General features: G+C 47.0%; 9 protein-coding genes across 10 annotated transcripts; 4 read left to right on the top strand and 5 right to left on the bottom strand.

The window, feature by feature from the left end:
• The first annotated feature begins 99 nt into the window (after positions 1-99).
• Positions 100-4,052, top strand: LOC6606596 (polyadenylate-binding protein-interacting protein 2). The gene is made up of 4 exons (XM_002031361.2): positions 100-426; positions 2,704-2,852; positions 2,905-3,005; positions 3,069-4,052. Exons 2-4 carry the CDS (start codon positions 2,709-2,711, stop codon positions 3,196-3,198), a joined length of 375 nt encoding a protein of 124 aa, XP_002031397.1. The 5' UTR covers positions 100-426; positions 2,704-2,708; the 3' UTR covers positions 3,199-4,052.
• A 955-nt stretch (positions 4,053-5,007) lies between these two features.
• Positions 5,008-10,468, top strand: LOC6606594 (uncharacterized protein PB18E9.04c). Its single transcript, XM_032720336.1, has 8 exons — positions 5,008-5,399; positions 5,458-5,678; positions 5,758-6,326; positions 6,393-6,444; positions 7,566-8,984; positions 9,057-9,198; positions 9,263-9,421; positions 9,475-10,468. Exons 1-8 carry the CDS (start codon positions 5,193-5,195, stop codon positions 9,688-9,690), a joined length of 2,985 nt encoding a protein of 994 aa, XP_032576227.1. The 5' UTR covers positions 5,008-5,192; the 3' UTR covers positions 9,691-10,468.
• On the bottom strand, positions 6,329-7,493 carry LOC6606595. Its single transcript, XM_002031360.2, has one exon. It carries the CDS (start codon positions 7,456-7,458, stop codon positions 6,460-6,462), a length of 999 nt encoding a protein of 332 aa, XP_002031396.1. The 5' UTR covers positions 7,459-7,493; the 3' UTR covers positions 6,329-6,459.
• Positions 10,372-12,155, bottom strand: LOC6606593 (L-dopachrome tautomerase yellow-f). The gene is made up of 4 exons (XM_002031358.2): positions 11,926-12,155; positions 11,382-11,726; positions 10,668-11,323; positions 10,372-10,606 (listed from the first exon to the last, which is right to left on the bottom strand). Exons 1-4 carry the CDS (start codon positions 12,086-12,088, stop codon positions 10,466-10,468), a joined length of 1,305 nt encoding a protein of 434 aa, XP_002031394.1. The 5' UTR covers positions 12,089-12,155; the 3' UTR covers positions 10,372-10,465.
• Positions 12,156-12,248: 93 nt separating this feature from the next.
• Positions 12,249-14,111, bottom strand: LOC6606592 (L-dopachrome tautomerase yellow-f2). The gene is made up of 4 exons (XM_002031357.2): positions 13,866-14,111; positions 13,409-13,798; positions 12,631-13,286; positions 12,249-12,570 (listed from the first exon to the last, which is right to left on the bottom strand). The coding sequence occupies exons 1-4, from the start codon at positions 14,035-14,037 to the stop codon at positions 12,430-12,432; spliced, it is 1,359 nt and encodes a 452-aa protein (XP_002031393.1). The 5' UTR covers positions 14,038-14,111; the 3' UTR covers positions 12,249-12,429.
• A 478-nt stretch (positions 14,112-14,589) lies between these two features.
• Positions 14,590-15,877, top strand: LOC6606591 (GTPase Era, mitochondrial). Its single transcript, XM_002031356.2, has 2 exons — positions 14,590-15,564; positions 15,622-15,877. The coding sequence occupies exons 1-2, from the start codon at positions 14,631-14,633 to the stop codon at positions 15,807-15,809; spliced, it is 1,122 nt and encodes a 373-aa protein (XP_002031392.1). The 5' UTR covers positions 14,590-14,630; the 3' UTR covers positions 15,810-15,877.
• On the bottom strand, positions 15,814-16,304 carry LOC6606590 (peptidyl-tRNA hydrolase 2, mitochondrial). The gene has a single exon (XM_032720338.1). It carries the CDS (start codon positions 16,279-16,281, stop codon positions 15,862-15,864), a length of 420 nt encoding a protein of 139 aa, XP_032576229.1. The 5' UTR covers positions 16,282-16,304; the 3' UTR covers positions 15,814-15,861.
• Positions 16,119-16,527, bottom strand: LOC116801384 (cytochrome c oxidase assembly factor 4 homolog, mitochondrial). Its single transcript, XM_032720339.1, has one exon. It carries the CDS (start codon positions 16,460-16,462, stop codon positions 16,265-16,267), a length of 198 nt encoding a protein of 65 aa, XP_032576230.1. The 5' UTR covers positions 16,463-16,527; the 3' UTR covers positions 16,119-16,264.
• Positions 16,528-17,023: 496 nt separating this feature from the next.
• LOC6606589 lies at positions 17,024-27,197 on the top strand. 2 transcript variants are annotated; one of them, XM_032722899.1, is made up of 15 exons: positions 17,024-18,053; positions 18,407-18,490; positions 18,561-18,739; positions 18,819-18,980; positions 19,050-19,195; positions 19,347-19,929; positions 20,027-20,821; positions 20,891-20,917; positions 21,462-21,542; positions 21,604-21,740; positions 21,803-24,226; positions 24,286-25,101; positions 25,173-26,017; positions 26,333-26,522; positions 26,591-27,197. In XM_032722899.1, exons 1-15 carry the CDS (start codon positions 17,544-17,546, stop codon positions 26,962-26,964), a joined length of 7,353 nt encoding a protein of 2,450 aa, XP_032578790.1. In that variant the 5' UTR covers positions 17,024-17,543; the 3' UTR covers positions 26,965-27,197. The 2 variants fall into 2 exon arrangements, with proteins under 2 accessions (XP_032578790.1, XP_032578789.1); XM_032722898.1 differs by having other exon boundaries at positions 18,549-18,739.
• Positions 27,198-27,255: the final 58 nt, after the last annotated feature.

The raw sequence follows: 27,255 nt of genomic DNA, 5'->3' as shown, positions 1-27,255 counted from the left end.
GCTATACATCTATGTGGGAAAACATCGATAGTCGCAGCGGAGTATCGATGCATCGATAGTGCCATCGATGTTTCTCCACCTTGCTTTATTAATCATTTCAATTTTTTCAATTCGTTTGCTTGACGTTCACTGACGTGATTCCGCACACAGCACATAGTCGAATACGTTTCGCAATAGAAATATCAAAATTCTCCGTGTGGACACAATCTGGATTGGATGAAACACTAAATTGCCAGTGTTTTCCCCTCGATTTTCTAGCGACGCAAAATTCTCAGTGCAACCCCCAAAAAAAAAAAAAAAGGATAGTCTTCAACAACAAAATCAACCAACCGACCATCATCGACAAATACAACAACAAGTCTCCCGGAGGAAGTGGCTCCAAAATATCCAGTGCAACAGCAGACGAACTTCTCGGCAGGATTGAGAGTGAGTAGTAGATCGAATTAAACAAATTAAATAATCCCAAACATTGTACATATGTACATACATTTATTTGTGCGCGGGGAAAGGCGGAAGTCAGAGAACTTGGCTTCCTGGTTTTTCATTTACCTTTTGGCGCTTCCGCCAAAACACTTAAACGCTCACTTAAAACCGCTTCTGGACAAATCAATAAAGGCCAAGTGTCGGATCAAACATTATCTTGGTGTTCCCTACTTACACTTGAAAAAAATTGCGTGCAATATAATAATAAAATAAATCAAGGCTATTTATTGCACATCAAAGTCAGAAAGAAGGCAAGAAAGTTGATAGCTTTATCAGTTAATTAAATACAATACAAGGGTATATAAGTCAATTGCTTTCGAAAATTTAAAAGCTCAAAGCTACTAGTAGAAATTCGAATTTATAATTGCCAAGCAGTAAAGTGATTTATTGCCTTGAGTGTACTTCAAATTAAAACATTTAATGCTAGAAGACTACTTGGTTTCTTCCTGTGTACGTGTGCGTGGGCCATGCTAGACTCCAAGTACACGAACCCCAAGAATATTAATGTTTAAACTTTAAACACTTGTTACCTTGAATGAAACAGTGCGCTGTATGTATTATCATTGCCGCTGCTGTGTTTGTTGTTGCTCTTTTTTTTGGGTTGAGGGAGGTTCATTCAATCGGGCACACCAACACCACTGCACTTGAGAGCCCATTTGTATGTGTGTGTGTTTGTTGTTGCCTCCTTTGTGTTTTCTGCATATTCACTTTACATACTAAATGTATGCACGAATTTCGTCAAGTCTGTCGTGCAAATACATTTTAATTTTCGCAATTTCATTTAAAATATGGACGCTTAACTTAACTTCTACTTGCGATTCGATGTGCTTCACTCGTGTCCGTGTGTGTGTGGCGGCACGTACACCAGTAAAGGGACAGAGTTGCCATCCTACTTATGTTTTTCCAAGCGCCTTGTTTTGCTGATAAAAGCAGCTGATTTCTATAAATAATTAGGTAAACAAGTGGGAAGACGCAGAAAAAATTCCATTTATTGATAGTGTGATTAGAGCTGCCAATGGCAATAAAAAGCTAGAATGGAGGGCAATCAAATCTTGTGTGAAATAAACATTCACGCCAAACTTACATATGTATGGAGAACTGTAAACAAATGTCCGCACAGTTGCGGGTAACCAACTAGGCCCTCAATAAAGATAAATAACTAAAAATATTAATTTTCATACAAATAATTCATAAAAAATGTCAAACGGTTGCAATTATTAGAGTGCAAATATTGTAAGTAGAATAAACAAAAAGGAAATTACGTGATTAAAATAACAATAATAAAAACTGTATAATGAAAATATGTACACAATGTAACGATACAGGCACGTTCAACATGATAGCTACGCCCACAAACTTCTCGTTTTCACCGATGACAATCATCGCCTTTGGCTTATTGCGTTTTGCATAAATCCCGCTCTTGACTTTCGTGTTATTTCACACGTTTGCTTGTTTGTTTTTAGCTGATAGCGGCATTTCTATACGCCATAAAATGTTTAACGGGACTAAAAGTGATACGAGTAGTAAACCTATACAATTCTAATCGGATGTAGTACTAAATTATAGACTATATTATATGTACATATATAGCATACAAGTACGTCCACTTATTTGGGGCTCTTTTCGCTCTTGCACCAAAAGCTGAGTCACTTTGTTTTCAAATTCTTGTATGCCGCGGCCACAACGCAAAAAATAGACACCACTAAACAAAAAAACGTTGCGCAAAAAGAAAAGAGAAAATGTTCGCTTATTTATATAAACAAATAGGTATTAGTGTTAGCCCCTACACCTGTATAGGTGCGATTTTGGTTTTGTTTATCTCGTGGTAATGACGGAAAACCGGTTTCGTAGAACGAAAACACAACTGCTCCGGCTTCTTGCCGGTTAAATACGATTTGTTTAAATACAGATGAGCTTGCCTAAGTCAAACGAAACTAGAAAATTCATTCGAAATTAGAAGCACAGAAAAAGAATATTCAGTTTAGTAGGCTACGAGAAATATGTTTGTTTGAGAACCTCAGAAGTCGGAAACTCCTGAGATAAAGTTGTAATTAAGCAATTAAATCTATTTATAAATCAATCGAATCCCTTCTATGTAAACATATTTCCGTGGCACCTCAGATTCATATATATATTTCTTATATTTCTTATAATTCGAGAAATATGAGACCAACTGTTGATAAGTTCGCTTTTAGTAATCCGAATCCTATCCCCTTGCAGCCAATATGTTGTTAAAAGTGCCATCTGTGGACTGGACGGATCAAATAATTTACGTAGTGGACGACGACGAGTCGCTGTCAGACATCGACGATGAGCCAGATTTTTCCGAATACATGTGGATGGAGAACGAGGAGGAGTTCGACAAGAACGTAAGATTAAATCGCCTATTTATGATTAACGAATAAACTAATACATTAATAGGAACTGCAACGGCTGGAGGAGGAAGAGATTATGCAGGAGTGTTTTGAAGCCATGATAGAAGACGAGCTGGAGGAGCAGATCAACGAATGGGAGAAGGCCAAGTGAGTAGTGGCTGTCTGGCTACCATTGATGAACTGAAGCTAATTTGCAATCGCTTATTTCAGGACGGACGAGCAGAACACGGCACTTTCCGCACTGCCTAAGAGCCAGTGTGATGTTGAAAAGTCTGTTCTGAACCCGATGGCTGATGAGTTTGTTCCGCGTTGTCATGTTATAGATTTCCCTGCCTCATAAAGCCAGCCCATACCTCCTGCCCGCCACAAAATCACAAACCACCCCGAACCCGTACCACGTGGACCTCATACGCGAAAAACCTTAGATAAACTGAAGATCCTTTGCTAAGACTCGACTAACAGATTCCGCTAATGAGATTGAGATTGATATTCTGACCAAGTTGAGCCTGATGGAGCATTCGGAGCAGTGGCTCAGGAATATCTTATCTCAAGATACCAAAATGCTGGAAAAAAATCTAAAGATACCAACAAACTCCAATTGCAGGCGAACGAAATGCAAACGAATCATATTTAAAAAAAAAAAAAACGTTATAAAAAAACAAATGAACCACTGCAAAAATACAAAAAATATGTTTAAAAGAAAAACCAACAAAGAAACAAAAACACAACTAATACTAAGAACAGACAAATAACAAATTAACAACTATGTCACGTACATTAGAGTACATTGAAATTAGAATTGTTTGCCGTCAAATTCGGAGCCCAGAAATTCCGAACCCAAAATGTTATCGAGAAACGCAGACGCAGGCGCTTGCTGAAGCTAGTGAAAACTTTGGTATTAACGTACAAAACGAAAACAAATGACTTTTTACAAGCAACTAAATCTAAACTATAACTAAACTATGCCAATTTCCAGCTAAAGCAACTGTAAGCAACAAACAAGACTCGATTGTGTTAGAAACAAACAAAGAAACGAACAGAATTTGTAGCCGTCATGTCGTTAAATTGAAATTCTATTCAAAGACTTTAATCGTAGTTTAAATTGTAATTAATTTAACGTCCCGCCCACTGTCTACACTCGTTTTAAGTTGATCATCTTGTGAAATATACGTGTTTACTATTTTTTTAAAGTAATCCTTCACCATTGTTAACTCGTTGTACGTTCTTACGCCCAAGTAACAAGAAGCGCTTGTTAACCTTCCCTTCTGACTCTCGCAATCTTTGTAATTTACCTACCATTGTAATCTAGTGAACTAAACGAATTGAGATACTAATGTTTAACGCCTCTTTATACAAACATCATGCATAAATATGTATATCTAGTGTTAATCGAGGAGACTACAGACAACAACTCTGCAATAACAAGTAGTTTTGTAACCTTAAGTATAAAATTTGTTTGATGCAAATGCACAAAGCCCTCATCGATTTGTTAATATGGTTAAAATTCGTTTCGGCATGTAGACAAAGATGAATTTCTATTTTTTCAATCACCTTAGATTTAGTGACTTAAGACAGCATTAAAAGATCTACTACATTACTTACGTTACGTGTGATATAAAGATACAAAAAACCAAGCAAAAAAATATCAAAAATGATTTTTAAAATCTCAATAAAAAGAAGTATTATTATGGCATAAAAACTTGCGAGTTTTCTTTTTTAATATTTTCTTTTTTCCATAGGTACTATGGAAAGTGAATATAATTTACTGATCTTAATTTCAGCCTTTTATTTATTGGTAGTATTTATTGACATTTAAGTTATTATATGAGAGGTAAGAGAGTTTCTCGACTATCAGATACCTGTTACTCATGACAAAATTTCATTGCACGCCTAATCCTAACTTTTTACATACTTTTTTTTTTCATCCGAATCTCTTACATTTATATAAGGTGTTGCAGAAAGGTTATTGTAATTAAGCAGTATAAAAGAAAAACATCCTAAAAGCGGATAAATAATTAACATTGATTTGTAGTAATTAAAATTTGATAAAGTTTTTATTGCTAATAAAATGTTTAAAATTTCATGAATACCGCTAATGCAGTGCACTTTCGATAAGTTTTTTGTGGAACAATACCGATACCCATATCCAAATACCGATACCAAAAATGGCGTCGTGATTTCCCAGTTGATTTTCCAAGAAAATGCAGCATATTTCGTGGCCCAATAACGCAGCGAGTGAAATGTGGGCTTAATTAGCGGAGAGCAACGAGCCCAAGGCATGCAAAAGAAGCCCATCCCAGGCAGGAATCCACACCGTAGTTTTGGGAAGCGGTCATGGCAGCGGCGGCGACGGCAGCACCTGCGACATCCAGCGGGAATGCCAGTGCACCTGCTCCACTGCCCGCGACTGCCCCGGGCGGAGGAGGAGGCGTACCAGGTGCTGGTGGGGCTGGAGCAGGTGCCCAATTCCGGGAAATTCACAAGAACACATGGCTCAAACGGCTGACAGCGGATGGGAAACGACTGACCGTCGGGCCCAAGGTGGGTGGCACCAAAAGACTCCGCCTAGTGTCTGGTTACTACATTACATGTCTTTCAGAAATCCGAGTGCTCCTGGGTGGTGTTTTGCGTTCACGATGATACGGAAGCTCTGCTGGAGGGATATGCGGAACCTCGTCAGGCAGCTGGTCATCTGCCGGAGTGGGCCGTTTCCTTGCGGGAAACCCTGCACATCTCCCATGCCCTCATCCCCAATTCGCATGAGTTCGAGTTTGTGGTCACGCTGAGCCACGAGGTGTTGCGCTTTCACGCCGTCTCTTGGTAAAACTAAAAGCTCCCCGCACGCAACTCCAATTAAGATTGCACCACTTACAGCTCACTTTCGCTTTTGTATTCGCAGGGAAATTATGCAAGAGTGGGTGGAAACGTTGCGCTCCAAGCTGCGCGAAATGAAGATTCTGTCGCCGCGCGAAAACCTCTACACGAAGCTACCTGAAGTGCGCGCACCGTTGCTGCCCACGCGGGATCCCACATCGCCACTGCCACCACCTCCTCCAGTTCCGGCGGCTCTGGTACCGGGCGTCGAGCGTGTGGTGGCACCCAGCCATCAGGCTCCGCCAGCGCCACCTCCTGAGCAACCATCAAGTCCAGTGCCCACCACACCTGCACCACCAGCCCCTGCTCCCGCTGCCATGTCGAACACATTGACGCAGCACCTCCTCAACATGCTCTCCGATCCCATAAGCACCTACAGCGAGCAGATTAGTGAGTCGGTAGAGTCAGCCTCTGGTCAGGAAGATGTCGCTGTAGCTGAAGGAGCCCCAGCGGAGCAACCGTCCACTAGTGATGCTGACTTGAATCTCTCGGATGACGAATACCTGTCGCCCCTGCTGCGCAAGGCATGTGTGCTTGCCGAGAATGGAGCTCGCGTTGACGTCGTGGTGGTCACTGGACAGCGCGCTTCTGCCGGTATGAATATTCTTTATTTAACTAAAATATATTTAATTTGTACAAAATATAACTTTAAAATTGTAGATCAAGTCCTGAATTTGGAGCACATTCTGCAATGCGAACGGCTGATACCCAGGTGAGTGAATCCATCCTACAACATCTCGCTCATAAGCTCGTAGTTGTGCTGCAGGAACTTTAGCGCAGCCTTCTTGGTGCTAGCTTTGCCCTCAAAGGTGGCATAGAACAATTTCCGCAGTATGGTCAGGTATCTCATGGCACTAAGGGTGAGCTCGTGGCTTTCGGCATCCAATTTCATGCCCAACACATTTTTGTATCTCTTGCTCACCTTGGCTTTCAGATTGTCAAAACTTTGGCTTGCCTCCTCCATCAGAGGAGCACGCTGCTGCCGCCGGTAGTGATCCATGTGGGCATGCAGCAAAATTTTGAAGAGCTCGTTAAAGTGCTGCACCTGCTGATGGTCGGATACGTCTTCGCAGAGAACCCTGAACATGGTGTCGAAAAACATCCCCGGATCCTCTCCATGGCATAGCTTTTTTAGGGCTGTGATTGAGGAGCAGGCGAAAATTCGCTTCATATATCGGTTCTCCTTGTCCAGCATGTAAATCTCATCATTTATCCTTTTAATGGCATGTTTGTCCGCCGCTTGTTTTACCTGCAACTTATCGATCAGGCATTGAAGCTCCTTCGACTCCTTTGACAGTGCAGTGTTTTCTTTGACCAACCTACGGTTGGCCTCCACTATATTCTCGCATGAACTAAAAGAAGACAGTTCCTCCTCATTCAAACTTGCATCACAGTTGCAGTCTACAACATCTTTTCCGTTTGCGGGATTCGGTTTTAGGCTCATTTGGTGAAGAGTGCGCAAATCCATATGGAAACTGCCCGGCCACGTAAATGGATAACCCAAAGATTTGTGATCATTGAGTTGTTTATGAAGGAGCAGTAGCATATAGTTTCTGGAAAAGCGTTCCTTCGGCGTCGACTGCTGGAAGATGTTGAGCCATCGGGTGCATGTGGGCACAATGTTATCTTTATCGGGCAACATGTCCACCAGTTTAACCACACTGACAACCTCCTGCACAAATAGGTCATCTAGCTTCTCCTCGGTCAAAGAAAACGGTTTGGCCATGTCTCCAAGATTTTTTAATATCAAACTGGCTTGTGATTTAGAAATCAGCCTACTAAGACGTCAGCATTATTTATTAAATATCAAAATGTATTCCTGTTTTCTTTTAGACCGCAAACATCACGATCCATGTCAGCTGGAGCGGCAGACAAATCAAAGCGACCGCAACGCAAGCCCCTCCAATCACAATCTTCGAGCGTCGCTCCTACGAACAGTGCGGACTCTCAGGACAACATCACAATTATCCAAGTGTCGAATACCGCCAACAGTGGCCAGGAACAGCCACCCGAACTGCCGCCCAAGAACACCACCACCGCTGAGGTGTTTCGATTCCCTGAGGTTAAGAGCAAGCCCCAGACTAATACCAAGCAGCAGCCGACCCAGACCCATCACGAGTATAAAAGCAACGTACAAATCATTCCGTCCAACGCCAGTAGCAGTACCAGTACCATTCAAGTCCTTGGCAAACAGTCCAGTAGCAGTAATCCGTATACAACGCCCATCAAGCAAAACTCGTCCAATGGCTCCAGTTCACAGGTGTCGGGCACCACGAAAGTAAAGGTGCTGGGTGATGGAGAGGCCACCACTACGGTGGCTGTCTACGGCACCTGCTATCCAGCGGCCGGAGGATGTGCACCCAGTTCTTCCGCAGCCTCTTCCTCTGTTAATCCTGCCAAGCCGCAGACTCCCAGATTAAGTAAAAAGATAATACTCAGTGCCAACACCTCGGGCATCACGAATATAAGCGTAAATACAGAACAGGGCAGTGACTCCATAATCAGTGGAAATGTCCACTACGAGAAGGTCTTCCTTTCCTCCAGCATTCCCATCACCAGCAGAAGAAGTCCCACAAGAGTGGCAAGCACGAATACCACACAGCCAGTGACTAATGGCAGTCCAGCTTTGCCACGTCGACGTTTGGGTTCGCCGGCAACAGCGCAACCAGTGACCCCCAGTGTAGCCGGCAGGGCGATGCCGCAGTTGACCCGAGGACTAACCGAACTGGTGATTAGTTCGCGGCCAAGTAGAAGGGATTTCCACTACCTAAAGCTGTTGAACACGCCACTGAAAACGAAGGCATCGCAAAAGTCAACCAGCGCCGCGAACAACAACATTGAACAATCAACGCCTTCCAGCTCCAATAGTACCCAAGTTACGCCAGCGCAAAGGAGTAACACCTCGATTGTAACCGGTGACAGCCAGGAGCAGCGGCGACGCAGTTCGTCCACATCCGATGCCCAGGCGCCTCTTCAGCGGGTCCCTCAGGCTGCAACGCAGCGTAACGCTAACAATAACGAGTTTACGCCATCCCGAAACGGAGCCTTTCGGATGCAGCCACCGCCACAGGGAACACCTCCGTCTAGCACCAATCCCGCGCAGCAGTCGCCCAACAAGCGATTGACGCTGCGTGAGCAGCAAGTGATGCAGCTGCGTCGCGAGATTATGCATCCTGGTGGAGTGCGACTGAATCTTAGGCGCAAGGACTGTGTAGGTTCTATCGCTTGGGTAGAAGCCTTCGGTGGCGTTTGGTAAGTTAGCCGAATTATATTTGGAAATTGTATACAAAATTGGTATAATTTACTAACTCGTTGGGTTTACAGGATTGCCGGCTGGAAGCAAAAGGAGCACCCCGTGCTTTACAATGCCCTACACATCGGTGATCAGCTATTGTCCATAGCAGGCGTGAGCATCAGCAGTGCAGCGGAGGCCAACAAGATAATAAGGAACACCAATACGTTGTTTGTAAGTTGATTAAGATCCATAGTTGCCCAATTTTATACTATCCCTGGTTTCTCTTTTCACACAGGTTGAGGTCTTGCTGCGACGAATCCCATTTGGCCGCGCCTATGCCATCCGACGTGACCGCGAGGGTCAGTGCCTGGGTCTGATTCGGGATGGAAACACTTCGACAATCGTGGATGTGGTGCCAAACAGTTTGGCCGCACGTCACGGTCTTCCGCCCAAGGTACGTGACCTGGTGACCTTATAAATAAACCCTAACAAATGAATTCATCCTAGACGCAATCGTGCGACGGCAATTCACTTACCTTTTGGATGCTCACCGAGATCAATGGTCGTTCGCTGAATTTGTTCTTTAAGGATTTCGAGATACGCGACCGCCTGAACTCCGTGGGACGCGATATATCCATTTTGGTGCAACCGTCGGATTTGATAACCAAGCTGAAAAAGCAGCTAAAGTCGCTGCGCGGCTACAAGGATTACTTAGTGCAGTAGTCACTAGCTATAACGAACGATTCCATATAACCACAAAAAACTCTCAACTGTAATAAGCTGCTATACGCGAATCAATTTCGAATAGCGCCGGGCCCGGGCCAGTAATCATTCCATTTTCGCGAAAAGGTCAATGAACGCAGCCACTATATAGTCAACTAGAACTGGTAGAATCATTTCCCTATATAACGTACTACACACTACATATATTAACTATGATCGAAACTACTTAAAGGACTTAGGTGTAGCGTTGAGGAACATATACAAAAGCAACCTATATATTTTTTGCAAAACTTTATATAAACTCGTACATATATATACAAATTGAATAGATATATATATATATAGATCTATATACACCATATGTATAGCTGACACTTTGAAGGGCTACAAAATTTACACCTCGAATTTGTTTAGATGCGGAAAAGTTATGAGAAATTTACAACGTGAAATTCAAGTATTTTAGGTTATAACATATACACGCGTATCACACACACACACACAACTGTGCAACTTAGTATCCTTATGCAATATTGGAGTGCCTCTGATTTTGTTCATTGATGTTGTTTTCTTTCATGTTTTCATTTGTTTCGTGCGAAAAGACATACGCATCTGTCGTAACATATAAGATGTGATAAAAATGAGTACTCAAATTTAGGCAATTTTAAAAGGTACATATGTAAATGCTTTTTGATTTATTTTATTAATAAGTTTCCGTGTGTTATTTCGATAAAAATATTACTTATGCGAAACATTAATTAAAGTAATTCCACGCAAATCACTCGCAAACTGTTCCCCTCTTGGCCAGCAATGTCGACTGCCTCCAGATTCGGAAATTGTACTTCTCCACATCGAGCTTGGAGTACACAAAGATGGGCATGGAGTTGGACATCACCCAAATGTATCCTTCCTCGTCGATCTACATTAAAAACGAAGTTAATTTTCCCTTCCAGGTTACAAATAGAAAAGGATGAGCTTACTGTCAAGTCGCTAGGATAAATCATCTCCGATGAATTGGAATAAACGGAGCCATGGTTTTCGGTTGAGAACGTCTTGCTGGTTTTCCAGCAGCCCACTCCACTCTTTTGGACCTCGGCAAAGAAAATCACACCGGTCCGCGGATCGTACTTGTGCATCGTGGACTGGGTGGACGGACCACGAGTTCCCAGTCGCCGGAAGTCATCTCCATGATCAGACCGTGCTGCATTGGACTCCTGCTGCAAGACGGTATTGGACACCACAAACTCATTCGTGCTGGCCATGGGATGGAAATAGACATCCCTGCTACCATCTGGGTTGTATGCTCCCAAGGTGGCCGAGAAAATTCCGTCGTCCCAGCGGAAGGTCTGCCCACCAATGTTCAGATCATCAGAAAGGGGATCGAAGTTAAAGAAGCTGTGCTCAAAGGACCAAATTCGATTGCTTCGCAGGTGATAGACGTGCAGTCTGCGATTGACCAAATCCGGAATGTAGGCATAGGCATCGTCGCACCTCCGAGTGGCCACATCGACTGTGATGCTGGCTAGTCCACGACCGATCTCCACTATTCTCTGCGGAATCTCAAATCGTTTCAGCAAGCGATCGTTAGCCAAATCGATCACCCAAATGCTTGGTCGTCGAATCTGCTGGCGATTATCTGATATATATGGTATAATTTTGACCTGGATCACCTTACATCTAAAGTAAATACTCACTGGGAAACTCCAGCATTCCGGTGTCGACGAACCACAGACGCCCACAGACATCCACGGAGGTTCTATAGACGGAAACTATGTTCTGCTCACTCGCATTATACTGATTCACCGCCAAGTTGGGATAGGCCCGTAGGTGGGGACTCTGACTCCAGCCATCCTTGGCTAGATCGATGTAGTTCAAGGTGGACGGAATGCCTGGCTGTCGCCGTGGCACGGTGACAAAGAGGCGTCCTCGAAAGTGGGTCACTCCCTGGGGCACGTTGTTGTATTGGATGAAGGTTCCATAGGAGCTCGCTCCGGAATTGGAGGAGCCCAAGCACTTGCGGGAGTTGTAGACATGCGGATCTTGGTAAATAGGAAAAACAATTGTGATACATTTCATACATTGTTTTTATTCATACAAATTATGATAAAATGGTGATTAAAAATATATATTCATATTAGAATCATTTTTTAATGTTATGTGGAAAAAACCCTAGTGATTCACCGACATTTGCTGATTTTCGAATATGAAAGTATTTCAAGTTGTTCTTTTTGGAGTTACCTGGAATGCAGAACCTGCTCCACAAATCCTTATAGCCATCGCCGCGATTGTAAAAGTCCAGTTGCTTCCACTTGAAGACCTCAATCATGGGATCTCCATCTGCGGAGATTAGCAGTTGGAAACCTGCGATTGCGCAGAGGAGCAGAACCTCCAGCGATAACATTTATATAGCTTCGTTTAAAAACTGTATAAGATTCCGGTCGTTTGCCTTTCCTGGCTGAAAACCCACTTGTGACTGTCTCCCTCAGCTTGGGTTCAACTGAGTTAAACGTGCTCTGCGGCTCAAAAATTTAACTCAGAATGTTAAGTGATAAGAGCAGCAGTGACTGGGAGCGAGCTCTTATTTTGCTTCTATATCTCTTTATTAAACTTTTAAGATTTTTTGATAATCTAAAGAGTAGATTTGTAAACCTACCCATTTATTCGAAAATTTCGTGATTCTTACTTATGTATTTTCAATTAAATAACAAAGTTGTTCAACATTCATTAGGAATTCCACACAAATTACTCACAAACTGTGCCTCTCTTGGCCAGTGAAGCCTTCTGCTTCCAGATCCGGAAATTGTATATACTCGTGTCCAGTGTGGAGTAGATGAAGATGGGCATGGAGTTGGACATGACCCAAATGGTGCCATCCTCGTCAATCTACAGAAGTAAGATGTGATATATTACTTTTTTCTCACTTATCCCAAACCATTTGCTTACCGACAAGTCGCTGGGATAAATCATGTCCTCGGCATTGGAATCCACGGACCCATAGTTTTCCGCAGAGATTGGTTGGCTGGTCTTCCAGCAGCCCACTCCGTTGCGCTGGATCTCATCGAAGAAGATCACACCGGTCCCCGGATCGTATACGTGCATCGTGGACTGGGTGGACGGACCACGGTTTCCGAGTACCCGGAAATCGTTTCCATGATCGGAGCGTGCGGCGTTGGACTCCTGCTGCAGAACCCGGTTGGAAACCACAAACTCATTTGTACTGGCCATGGGATGGAAGTAGGCATCCCGACTCCCATCCGGTTTCTGGGTACCCAAAGTTATTGAGAAGATGCCATCGTCCCAGCGGAAGGCCTGGCCGCCAATGCTGAGATCCCCGGAGAGGGGATCGAAGTTGAAGTAGTTGTGCTCGAAGGACCAGATTCTATCGTTTCGCAGGTGATAGACGTACAGGCGCCGGTACACCAGATCCGGAATATAGGCGTAAGCATCGCCACACTGACCCGCCTTCACATCCACGGTGATGCTGGCCAATCCGCGACCCGTCTCAGCTATGCTCTCCGGAATATCGAAGCGCTTCAGCACCTGATCAGTGGCCAAGTCGACTACCCAAATGCTGGGACGGCGGATTTGTTGTCGGTTATCTGGAAATTAGAATCATGATTGAGTTTCTTTACTTTATATTCTAGGTCAGCGGATTAGGAAGGCTATTATTAATAGGGATCGAACCTGATCTTTTATATAACATGCCAATGTAAAAACTCACTTGGATACTCCAGCATTCCCGTGTCGATGAACCAGAGACGCTGGCATGCGTCCACGGAGGTTCTGTAGACGGACACCAGGTTCTCCGCACTCGCGTTGAACTGATTAAGCGCAAAGTTGGGATAGGCCCGCAGCTTGGGGCTGCGATCCGAACCGTCCTCGGCCAGATCGATGTAATTCAAGGTGGACGGGATGCCCACCCGTCGCCGAGGCATCGTGACAAAGACCCGGCCGCGGAAGTGAGTGGCTCCCATGGGCACGTTGTTGTACGGAATGTAGGAGGCGTTGCGGTCGTCACTGTCGGCGCGGGAGTTGACCACTACCGGTGTATCGCGGGAGGTCATAATCTCACGCTTTTGACGAGAATACTTCCCAGGAAAGACAACCGGAGCTAGTTGAACCATAAAAAAAGTGTATATTAAGTAAATACCAATAAATCTATCTATACGAGTACTAACCTGAAAAGCTGGGCCTGTCTTTCCTTCCGCCCGAGCTCAGAAGATCATTTCCGCGATTGGAAAAGTCCATCTGCTTCCATCTGAAGATCTCTATCATGGGATCAGCATCGGCCAAGGAAAGCAGCTGTCCCCCTAAGATCAAACATAGAATCAGAAGCTGTGGCGATAACATTGCTCGGTTTTCTTGGGGAACTATAATCTAAGTTCGCCTTGCCAAGTTGAGGCCTCAATAGCGACTGAAAGCCAATTTGTTCCCAATTGAAATCTATTCTCCCAGCGGTTCGAACGCAAATTATTAAAATTGATAAGAAAAGCGCGACTCACACAAGTTCTCAAACCGGTTTTGTGACTTGTTAGCCTGATAATAATGCCAATACTAATCGTTAGTAAAAATCTAATTATTTACATACAAATGGCACGAGAGAATTATAAAGAGCTTTCAGCTTTTCTTTCTTTTTATGTTGTATACATATATAAATCAATAACAAAAACATGAGCAAAACATTTAGTTGTAAGAAACGTTACGTTATTCATTATATATTTGTAATATATTTTAGATCAATTAATAATGGTTTACACAAAAATATAACTTTATATGCATAATTTCTAAACTTAGAAAACGAAAGCAACAACTTTGGCGCCAAAATATTAAACAAGTGATTAATAAAAATAAACAAACCACTACCAACAATCGATAGCGATATCGATATACAAAGCTGTTGTGTAAATCGTAATTTATTTAGCGTAAACAGTGTAAATAGCAAGATGCGCTATAATTTGTTTGCCAGTTCGTTAAAATTGCTGAATTGCACGAAAAACCACAATTTGTTGTTGGTGAACGTGCGCAGCTTGACCGGCGCCGCCCAAACCAACGATGCAGTGGCTACGACCACGCGCCCACCGCCCGCAGAATCGAGGAATCCCGGAGAGGAGCAACGGTCGCTGCACATCGCTGTAATTGGAGTGCCCAATGTGGGCAAGAGCACGTTCATCAACAACACGGTGAACCACCGAGTGTGTCCCACCTCGGCCAAGGTGCACACCACTCGTCAGTCAAACACGGCCATTTACACCATCGGCCAGACGCAGTTGGTCTTTTACGATACGCCGGGTCTGGTCACGCAACATGAGATTCGTCGGCACCATCTGGACCAGAACTTCAAGAGTGCCTACCGCCATGCCATACAGCATGCGGATATCATCGCCGTGGTGCACGACGCCTCGAATGCCTGGACGAGGAAGGAACTGCATCCGACTGTTTTGGATACGCTGAAGGCGTATAGCAACCTGCCCAGTTTCCTGGTGCTCAACAAGATAGACGCCCTGAAGTCGAAGCGTTTGCTGCTGGATCTGATCAAGACACTCACCAACGACACCTTGACAGTTGGCAAGCGGGAAGTCCAGGCGAAAAGTGCTCCTGTGAAGGAAATAAGAATCAACAAGCGGGAGTCTAGCTGGAGCCATTTTACCGACGTGTTTCTTGTTTCCGCCTTGACCGGCAATGGGCTGCAGGAGATGCAGAACTACCTGGTGGGCCAGGCAAAGCCCAGGGATTGGAAATACCCATCCGACATGCATACGGACTCCAGCCCAGAAGCACTGATTGTGGAGAGTGTGCGGGCTCGTCTGCTGGACTACTTGCCACAGGAGATACCCTACAACCTGAAGTGCGAGATCGAGTACTATAGTGTGGAAAAAAGTGAGCTTTTCTGTACACCCGCAAAGGAATCCTTTCCAATTCCGATTCCCTTTGCAGATGTTGTCTACACATCCGTGCAGGTTCAGTGCCCCACCACGCGAATCGAGCGCCTAATCTGCGGCGAGGGCAATGGCAAGCTGCGGCAGATCACGGAGCGAGTTACTTCGGACCTGGTGGAGATGTTCGGCCAAGCAGTGTCCCTTACCATATCCACGGTTTCCAAGGGAAAAAAGACCGCCGCCTGAGCACTTGTTGATTACTTGTACTTTATTTGTAACGTTGCATAAACCTAAGAGTTCACAAAAGCTTCAAATGCGCCACGAGTTTGTCTAGATCTTCGGCAGGGGCTGGACCCAGTCCGAGGACCGTTGCTGTCCCAGATTCCAGCTGAGTGCGACCGGCATCCCTCACCATGGCGGCCACCACGTTCGACTCTTGAGCCTGTCGCTCCAGGGAGTTCAGCTGCTCGAAGTTGTCCACGCGCAGCACTATCTTCGGCTGTCCCAGGCGACACCAACGCTGCAGAACGGCGTTCTGCAGCTTGGTTCCCTGCACAGAGCTCTGGTAGCACATGACCGCCGCATGAGCGCACTGGGCCGCTGTCTTGCCCTTGGACATCTTCAGGTCGGTTCGGACCACCAGCGCCAGTTTGGTGGACTTGCCGAAGGCCAAACCGTTGCTGAGGAACTTCTGCAGGATGCTACTTGACGTGGGCATACTTCTGGCTCTGTTGCTCCACGTACTTCTGCATGCACGCCCGGAACTCCTTTACCTTCTCCTGACAAGCCCTCCAGTCGCCAGTCTCGGCGATGCACTCCTGCACCTTGTAGTGAAGCTCTATGCAGCCGGTCTTCTTCAGCATTAGTTCCACGGGATCCTGGTCCGTCGATGCGGACATTTTCTTCTCCACTTCGCCGGCTAAATTCGTTCGTTTCGAAATTACGAAATTCGGTCAGGGTTGTCAATACATCGGAGAGATACAGATACATTCTGTGCGACATTTGGGCCACAAAACTATCGAATTTAAAGAATTTACTTTATAATATATTACTTTAGACTATAAACATACATACATACTTCATAAACAGAAATTTAAATTTTTAGACTTATCGTAAACTTTTTGTGTATAAATACATGCATACATCTGTTTTACCTAAAATATAAGTTGAAAAAAGTATATGAAACATACATTCACATTCCTATGGGTTTAAAATTTTTGTATGGCTTAAAATGCTTTTTTTAATTTTCTCAAATTTTTAAGAACTCATTAGTACAGTTTTCTATGCGTGAACCACAGAGAAGTAAAAAGGAGCTCATATACATAAAAGTTTTTGTTTTTTCTTTGGGATACAAAACATGTAGAAAAATTGTCGGCCAAACAAGTGTGCACGGGGTATGACCATTTATCCGTGACTCTTGCGCGGCGTTGCGGTAATTTGAGCGAAGGCCGCCACGGGCACACAGCTGCGAATGCAATCAACGAGAAACGAGCGAATTGCAACGAGCAGGCGAAAAATCACAAAAAGCGGAAAATCACAACAATCGTGGGTGCAAACGAAACGCAAACTGCGAGGCAACGAAAAGTCGGGTCCCGGAAAATCCAAACGGATGGCCCAGCGGTGAAACGCTGATGAAAGTAGAGGCGCACTTGGCGCGATTCGAGGGGAAAAGCGCGTTGCGTTGCGCTGCTTTGCGTTCTTTTCCAAAACCGATTTCGATTCCAAAAACCCAAACCAATCCAATACCCACACTCATACACTCGCACACCGACACACCAGCGCACACACACAGACACGCGCGCGCATACAGTGAGCGAGTGAAAGTGCATCTACATCTGTGATTTCGTATATAATAATGCGTCGCGCATACGCGGATTTGGCCAGCAGAAGCACCAAAGACTAACAAGTGATACGGAGCCGGGGACTGACTGAGTTGGCTGGGCTCATAGACCCACCCACCGCGTGAAAGCCCCGCCAGAAATGGCCGATCAGGTGGCGCACACCAAAGAAACGGATGCAGATGAGCCGCTGGTCAATGGCGAACTGCCAATGGAGGAGGCGCCGCCTTCCTGCTGCCATGTGATGTCTCTGTCCTCCATGGATGTAGATGTGGATGCGGAGGGCGATGTGGATGCCACAGCGTCCTCCTCCTGCGTCGCCACCGCCACCCAGCTGAATTCGTCGCCACCGCCTGCTGGTGTCCAACAGGCGAAGCCGGCGCGGAGCAGCTCACCGCCATGCCAGCTCCTGGAGCGGCTCAACTTTCCCGACGGCAACATCATCAACACGCTGCACACGATCCTCGCCCTGCCTCCTTTCGATCCATATGCCCCCGCCCCCAAAGCGGAGACGGTCTACAAGGAGGTCGTATCGCTGATGCAGTGGAGCCAGCGGGAAGACAACGCCATCGAACTGGAGCTCAGCGACAAGCTGCTGCACGAGTGCGAGCACAAGGGCGGCGATCCCAACGATGAGACGCGATCGTATTTGGTGGGTTCCCAGAAGCTGACCGAAGTTGTGGAGATCGATTTCATTCTGTATTTTCTTCATTTAAATTTACTATTAAAGTTTGTGGCTTTAAATTGTGTTTAATGAGTTATCAAATCAAATGAGTTAGTTATGGACTCTAGAAAGGTAGAAATTATCTTATTAGATCGACTTGATGTGAAACATATACTCAAACAGTTGCTCATTACTAAGATGAGCTACCTTTTTTGGTTGGTTTCAAGAACACTTGTTTGGAAGTATTTTTTAGAATATTGATAGGTGCAATCATACCAACTACAACTTGAGAATATAAAGCTTTCTTAATAGATACTCACTATCGTTCACCTTGTTTTCAGATGGCCATTGAGAACATGCGCCTGTTCTCTGAGGATCCAAAGAATCCACTGCGTGACGCCGACGGACAGCTGCGTGCAATTACGGTGTGTTTGCTTGAAAGGATTAAGATGTATAACGAAACGTGCTCCTAATCCATTGTAGCTATATTTCCAGAATCTTGCCTTCATATTTGTGAAACACCGGAAGGAGGAGTTCTTCACATTTTGTTCCTGCAAGGAATGTCTCGAATACCGCGAAACCATCATGGCCATCATGATGGATCAATTTAAGGCTGCGCACATGGTGGTCATGTTGCTAGACGTACTGATCAAGGCCTACAGCCCCATGTTGAAGTAAGAATAGTCTGCAATACTGCAATAAGAAAAAAGTTGCATAAGTCAGTTGGTAATCATATAAACATCTCTGTTCCAGAAACGATGCTGCCTACAATAAGTTTGAGAAGCTGCTTGAGTGCAACAAGGAGATCTATTGGATTACGAGCGGCTACCTCTACGATAAAAATGCCGAATATCTTGATTTTATTGATGACACAGCGATCTCCGACAATATGATATTAGTGCTATTTAGCGCCATGTAAGTGAACACCCCAGTCCTGCATTGTTTACTTTAAAGCCCCCAATGAAACACATTATCTGTCCACAGATTAATGGCTAACAATCCGATGCTGCTGCTACAAATACTCGCCTATAATGTCGAATGCATTGTGAAGGCATTTTCCGAGGGCATGATCGAAATTGCCCAAAATATTCAGGAAAACGAGAAGATTTCGGCAGAAAGGATGCTGACATGTAAGGGAAATCTCAAATGATAGCTAACTAAATAAATAAGGGGCACATTCTTCTACCAAGAACTTTATCTTTTACCCAGAAGTGGTTTTATAGGGAAACTCTACTTACCTATAAACTCAATGAATCACTCTTGCTTTTTAACCCTGTGTAGACATTCTGGACGGCTACTCTGATCTGAATTGCATCTCGCAGAAGATCTCGCTCAGCTTGTTTGCGTTTGAAAACGATTTCCTGCGAAAGTTCAGGCTGTCGTGGGTTCTCCTATGCCAGCGCCTTTTCCAGCAGCATGTATTCACACCCCTGGGTGATACCATGCTGGCCTGCATCCTGTCGTTGAAGGAGGTGGCTCCATCGGCCCAGACGACGGCGCTGATTAAGCGGTACATGCTGTTCGACGAGCACATGCACTCCATTGAGCGGCGCTGGACGGACATCTGGATCGAGCTAAATAAGTTTAACTTGTCGCCAACGGAGCACGAGCGCCGGATGGGCCTGCTCGATGTGTACAACATATTCGACAAGGTCGTCCTGGACGCCACATCGTTTTCGCTGCCGGATATCAGCGACGATGAGTTTATAGACTTCCAGCGCATCGTCGATCGCCAGCTGGCCTGGAAGAATATCATGGCCTTCACGAAGCTGAAGTGGCCCGATGGGTTCTACGATCCGCCAAATAAGCTGGTGCACGAGGATCTCTGCAAGAAGTGCAATTCACTTCTCGAGCACCATAACGAGTAAGTTGCACAATCTACGCAACCTGAAATGTTACAAAATAATAAATTATATGAATTAAAACTTTAAAATTATTTTTATCATTATATCTACCATCAGGAACTGCAAATGCATCACTTGCTCCATCGCCGGCACTCCTTTGCGACCGCGACAAGCGGGCCATTGCGCCAAGTGCACAACGCTCGGCATTGTCGTGAAGGATCCGAAGCTGATGAAGTCCAAGATCCTCAGCACCTGCACCAGTGACGAGGCCAAGCACAATGCGGCCATAGCGGCTACCACGAGCTCCTCCACCGCCCATCAGCAGCGACGCACTAGCGATCTGCCAGAGGATGAGTCACCAACAGGCAGCGCCAGCAGTGGATCGGTGTTCCGTCGCCAGGCAGAGACGTCCGATACCCTGCGCACCACATATCACATCGCATGGGCGGTATTCCAGCACCTGGCCACCAGGAAGCGCTATCGCCACGAAACAATCGAGCCGCAGTTCATCTGCGGTGAGAACTGTCGCGTCTCCGCTTGCCAGCTGGCTAGAAAGATCCTGTCCAACCAGCTGTCGCCGCTGCTGACCAAATATCTGCTGCGCTGCTTCCAGCCGCTGTCGTTTACGCGGGAGGAGCTGCGCTCCACGATTCCATCGCTGATGTTCTTCAATCGGAAGCTGGCGCCCAGTCCCGCCGAGCTGCAGGAGCTGCGAAACCAGCACTATGTGTACAAAACATACTGGACCTTCGTGCTCTCCATCTACGCAAACTTCTTTGTCAAATTCAACTCGAGCAGCACGGATTTCGGTCACCTGGAGCTGCTCAAGGGCGATCTGCGCCTGCGGCTAAACAGCGTGGTTGGCGACAAGGAGGACAATCGGTTCGAGCAGTTTCTGGCTCAAGTTATTGGGTAAGTTTTCTCGCCTAAGTTGTTTCCAACGTGAATGTTTCTTAATATTCTTTCTTTTTCTGATCGCAGATACTCACCTTTCAAAATCACTGATGAGTAAGTATTGAAGACCAAATGTTTAAAATGAACTTAACCAAGACAGTCCACCATTTTTCTTTTTTGACACATGCCATTTTGAAATTTGCGGACATGTTTTTATTAGGGACCATCTACACCACAAGCATGCAAACAGGGTTGCCATTGCAAAATACTACGGAGTTAAAAAAAATATTAACAAGCCAATAAAGTTGTTTTATTATGTGTATAATTAATTAGTTGCTGCTTCTTAATTGTACACATTATGCTTTTAAAATTTAATAGTCTAGCACTTTGCATTTTTTTTTTTTGTGCACTTGCATTGACCTCTTGATCATATCGGCTATCGATTACTGATTAATTGGGTCCTTAACTTCGCATATCGTTATCCCCACAACGAGTGACATGTTAATGAAATCGTGAAAATTCAGATTCTAGCAGGCTTCTGTTTCGCACGCCAGAAATATTTAAAAAAAAAAATATTTAATATTAAAACGAGACTGAATAAGAAAGAACTTCAGTTGTGCTGTTGTGATTCTAAAATCGATTATAATTCTTATTGCAGTTTTACTTTGGGTGATGCCAACATAGAGAAGTTGCAATTTGGAGTGGATCAGCTAATGATGTTGCACGATTCTCAGATAATGTAAGTTCTAATTTATAGCAAGCATTAAATCATTAACTTATGAGTTTATGATGCGTTGCAGAAAACGCACTAAACCAGATAGCACCACTGGCTTATCGGGTGCCAAATCCAAGATAGGGGAATCGAACGTGCCCCAGTCCGTAGGCAAAAATGGCGAAGTTGGCGGCAACAAGAAGAGCAAGGAGAAGATGCGAAAATGTGAGTAGCTATGATTGAGATTTCTGCTAGGATGTTAAGCACGTGTTTTTAATAACCTCTAGGCTGTTCCGACTACGCGGACATTGGGGAGCCCTGCAAGGAGAATCATTCGAAGAAACGGGTAAAAAAGGAGTGCAATCATGCGCGCTTCAATGAGACGCGCGATCGGCTGCGTAAGAAGCTCTCCCAGATCGTCAACGAGCGTAAGACCAAGTCCACGGAGGAGGCCACGCCATCGAAGACCAAATGCATCAAGCCGGAGCCAGTTGCTGTGCCCGCACCGGCAGCCATCCCACCGAAGCGGCCGCCATCACCCTTCAATCCGCCAAAGTTACCAGCAGTGTTGGCTGTGGCGGCTCTCGACAGAATTTGCCGCGAAGTGCACGAGGACGACGACAGTCTACTGCGTCTGGACAGCCTCTGCAAGAGCCTGCAGAGGCACACGGATGCCACAGACGCCTCGGCTGCGGCTGCTGCTCTGGCCGCTTTCAAGCACGGTAGCGGCATTCCAGCGGACTACAGCAAAGAGGACATGATGCAGGACTTTGCTGAGTTCCTGGGTACCTATACCTATACCCGTGAACAGGACCAACAGCGCTGGATCAATGAGACGCTCAATTTTATCGAGGGTAAGTCCCAGCAGCCGCACACCGCGAATCCGAAGAAAGCGGCCAAGAAGGCCAAGCAAAAGATGCGCAAGGAGGAGGAGAAACGTATTAAGGAGCTGGAGGATCTGCGCTGCCAGTTTCTGGACATCTATTTCAAGGAGTTCATTGACAAGTATGAGATGAAGGCCTTGACGGCTGCAGGCGGCCGGAAAAAGGAGAAGAAGCGCATCGGCGAGCTGGAGGCGAACATTAAAAACCTTCAGCGGGCAAAGGCTAAAGTGGAGACGGTGATCCTTGAACTTATCGCCACCGTCAAGCAGACGAACAGCGAGTTCAAGTTCTCCTACTTGCCTACCAAGCAACAGCAGCTGGCCAAGATGGCCCAGCTGGAAGAGATCCTGAACGGAGGCCCGACCACTGCCACTGCCGAACCTGTTAGACAGGAGCCTCCACAGCAGTCTGCGCCGCAGTATCCCGAGTTCAGTAGTAACGCCTCCTTTTACCATCCACCCGGACTCGGGCAGCAGAACACGCCCGTATGTTTCGCACCACCCCAGCAGTCCCAACATCCGCCCCAACTGTCTCGCGATGTGATCGCCGCCATGGCGGCCAGCTCCATCACTGCCGATCCCTCCAAGCGCATTGTGACAATACGGCGGGTGCAGCTGCCTCATCCGGGCGCCGAGCAGCAGGTGACTGTAGTGGCCAAAGGCAGTGCTCCGCACGAGGACAAACTGCTCTACACTTTTGTCAACGGGCATATGGTGGCTTCGGGTCCGATACAGCCGGAGGAAATCGCTCCTGGACATGCCACGGTTCCGGCTCCAGCGCCCAGTGTTCCTGAAAAGAGTGCCAAGGCCAAGAAGAAAGAGGCTAAGCGAGCTGCCGCAGCAGCAGCAGCTGCGGCTGAGGCAGCAGCAGCGGCGGCAGCAGAAGCTGCGGCGGAGCAAAAAGCCAAGCTAAAGAACAAGAAGCAGGCGAAGAAGACAGCCGTGGCTGTGGCCACCGCCTCCAGTTCCACAGCGAGCAGCAACTCCTCAAAGTCGCAGACACCGCAGAGTACGCGCGAAAGCTCGGTGTGCAGTGTTAAGCCAAAGACTGCACCCAAGAAGCCGACTTCCAAGCCACCCAAGGTTGTAGAAGTGACACCACCACCGCCTGTTCCCGAGCCGGAACCGGAGCCACCCAAGAGGCAGAAACGCATGAAGTCGAGACTGGATCCTGGCCAGTTGGACAACAATCCGTGGAAGGCGCTGCACATGCAAGATTCGTCGGAGGGAGAATGGGAAACTGGTAGTGAGTCGGACGAAGGAGTCCCAACACCAGCGCAGCCACCAATACCAATAAGGCAGCAGCCCAAACTGCCAGCTGCTTCGGCGCCCAAGCCCGTTGCACCAACAGTGGTCACAAAGGCGAAGCCGGCTCCAGCCGCAGTTGCAGCACCTGCCAAAAAGGTGAAGCAACAGGAAGCACCAGCCCACCAAAAGCAACCAGCTGCCAAGGCTCAGGCACAGCCTAAGAGCAAATCGACGTCTGCTTCCGTGGGCAAGTCCAATCTGCCGCAACAGCAGCAGCAACAGTATCAGCAGGAAAAGGTGGCGCCTACCAAGAGCCAGGAGCAGCGTCCAGCGGAATCATCGAGGAAGCAGAAGCAGGCTCCTGGCAATCTCGAATCCAATCGCAGCGCTCCGAATCAGCGCTGTGAGCACTCGCAGACGCAACAGGCGCCTCGCGGTGGACGGGTCAATGGCCGAACAAAGCCCTCGCCTGGAGGCCAACAGCAGCCCGTGCAGCAGCACTCCAACGCTCATGCGGCGGAGTCCATTGCTCCGCCAAAGAGGTCGCAGCGTGGAAAGCGCGGACATCGCCAGAAGCAGGGTAAGTTCAAGATAACCATTCATTGGTAAAACTAGAACTTATTTTATCTTTCCCTGCAGAGGATCTCTCCGGCATTCCACACAACATGGGCTATTTCAATCCCAACGAAATTGCCATACCGCCGCAGTCGGGAAGCTATGCCAGCACCCTGGCTCAGCAGCTGCAGCATTTGCGCATCAGCCAGCCGGGAGGTAGTTCCAGCTCGAAGGAGGCCCAGTCGCCCAACTGCAGCATTATGGACCAGCTGAACCGCGGTGTACAGGTGGAACACCTTTCCCTACCGCCTGGCATCACCCTCACAAAGGTGGATCCGGCTAAAAGCGAGCAGTTGCGCCAGAAGAGTGAGTCCATCCGCTTGCTGTCCAAGCCACTGGCCGAGCAACAGCAGCAGCAGCAACAGCAGCAGCATCACTTCCAGCAGCAGTCTCACCTCCTGGCCGGCTACTATGGAGCAGCCGGCGCCGCTGGCATGGATCCCAACGGTGTTATCATGGTGGAGGCCAACCCACGGCCCAATCGCAGCCAAGCTTCAGTTGCACCTCCCAATGTGGCTGCAGCGGCCTCCGCAGCGAGCGCCAACGGAAAAGCCTCCAGGCGTCGTCGCCGCAATCGTGGAAAGTCTGGTGGCGGGAGCGGCGGAAACCCAGGCAGCTCTGGGCTGGCCAACAAGCAACGAACGGGAGGCGAAGGCGGCGGATCAGCAGCAGGAGCGGCTGATGGCCAGATATTGGCCCAATCGCCAGCCACTGCGGATACCATTGAAGCTAACGCCAGTGGTAATATCATCACGCTGCGCAATCCCATGTTCCATCAGGGCAATGGGCCAGTGGCCGGCGGAGGCATGATGCCGCCCAATCCCAATCCAATGCCGCCAGGTGAGTGATTCTTCTACTTGCCCCAATTTCATATATGATAAGAACTAACATATATCAACTATTCGTTGCAGTGCGAAGCTTTGGCGCCGGACTTCCGGTTCCTCCAGCCATGTCCTTGGACCAGCCTGCCGCTATCATCAAGAACGAGAACGGCATGTTTACCATACGCAATCCGGCGCTTCACCAGGCTGTGACCAATGGCCTGGCCATGGGAGGCTATCGCCAGTTCGGAGGCAATGTCAACTATTACACGCCCCAAGAGGCTGTGGCGGAAGCGGCACGAGCCGCCCAGCAAAAGCTGCAGCAACAGCAGGCCAGTGCGGCCGCAGTTGGTCATGGAGGCGGCGACAGCTCGAATTTCTCCTACTTCTCCACTGGCAACAGCAGCGGAAAGAACAACGGCGGCAATGGCGGCAACGGGACGCACAACAATATCAGTATTAGCTGTACCAACGTTCCCCCAACCAGCGCCGAAAGTCCTGGCCGATTGGTCGGCGAGGCGGCAGTGATTGCCCGTCCTAAGCACTCGCAGAAATGTCTATCGGCCATTGGCAGCGAGCTGAAACAGAAGGCCAGCAAGTGGCCGTGCTTTGGTCAGCAGCAGCAGCAGGATTATAGCAATAATGCTGGCGGACCAGCGAGCGGAGTGCCACTGCAGGAGCAGTACCAGCAGTCGAGCTACTACAACGGCTTCGAGGTCTTCTCGGCGGCAACGGCTACCGCATCGCACGGTCCTGGAAACGGCGGCGGAACGACCGATTGCCACATGCATCACAACTGTGGCGACGACTCTCCGCCGCCCACCATCACCGGTTTCAATTCCTATCTGGAGGGCATTCCGAACACCGGAGTCATTCGCTACGACGACGCCGCCTTCCTCAAGAACTTGATACCGGGCCAGCATCTCAACAACGAGGTGCGTTACGGATATGATAATAACTGTTTGTGGGAGCACGATCTCTATTCGAACTATCAAACTTATCCGTTGCCCAATCCATTCACCTCATTCTTCTCATCCTAATTATTTTCTGTAACTGCACATTTTTAATTTGATCTTGTGCAAAAAAAAAAACAAAAAAAAAAAAAGAAGGAAAAGGTTACATCGCAAGAAAATGTATTTCCCTTTGCATTTTTGTGTAGAGACTCTGAAATAAAATCCACAAATCTTTATTTATAGTTTTCCTAAAATGTCACATGCTCCTCTTGCATTCGTGCATTTGCATTTTTACAGGTCTCCATACACAATATTTCGGAGTCCAACTTCACGCGCAACAACGCGTCGCCGTCGCCGCATCACGTGGAGATCACCAGCGTGTTTGGCAACCGGGCACGCTCCTCCAACGCCTATGATCCGCAGCAGCAGCCGCCGCCCGTTCCGGGTGCCAACTACTGCGACAACGTGGCCGCCGACTACGGCAGTGGTTAGTTTATAAACGTTACATGGTTAAGAGTCCTCCAATCCAATTGACCCATTTGTACTTATTTGCAGATTCCCACCTCTTCGGGCAGAACAATCTGCTGACGCGAATGACACAGCCGGCGGTTCCGCCGGACCCCTTTGGCTATGACTTCGATCACTCCTCGGTGGTGCCGGGCGGAGGCTCGAAGGCGGCCAGCGTGGCCAGCGATCTGAACGAATTCCTGCGCCGCAGCCCGCTCAGCCAGCGAACATCGCCGTACAGCCAGGACGAGAATGCCGCCGCCCTGGAAACCTTCGTACAGAACATGAACGCGCTGCAGATCGCCACGGATGCGGAGTGCTCGCGGCTGAATGGCACGGCAACTGGAGGTGGGCCGAACGATGTGGCCTCGGCGGATGCCACAGCCGGAGGAGCCGCCAATGCGGCCGCCGCCTGGTGGTGAACCACATGACACGAGGTGCGCTGCCTGGCCAGCAGATTGAGTTGAACTCCTCACATTCATAACACTCTCTCACATACGCAGACATTTCATCGATGAAAAGCAGAAATAAAAAAAAAACGAAACATAAAAATTCAAAAAACCGAAAACGCATCCAAGAAATCATTCAAAATGACTTAGGAGTCAATTTCAATGTTTCAACAAAAAAGAGAAAAATAAACTTAAATGGAAGTTCACATGCTGCGAATGCGTATTTTTATTCAATTCCACTTATATCAACTAAATCTATGCTAA

Source organism: Drosophila sechellia, chromosome 3R, assembly GCF_004382195.2.
Source record: "Drosophila sechellia strain sech25 chromosome 3R, ASM438219v1, whole genome shotgun sequence".
Taxonomy (NCBI): Eukaryota; Metazoa; Arthropoda; class Insecta; order Diptera; family Drosophilidae; genus Drosophila; species Drosophila sechellia.
This window is presented reverse-complemented; position numbering and strand designations above follow the sequence as displayed.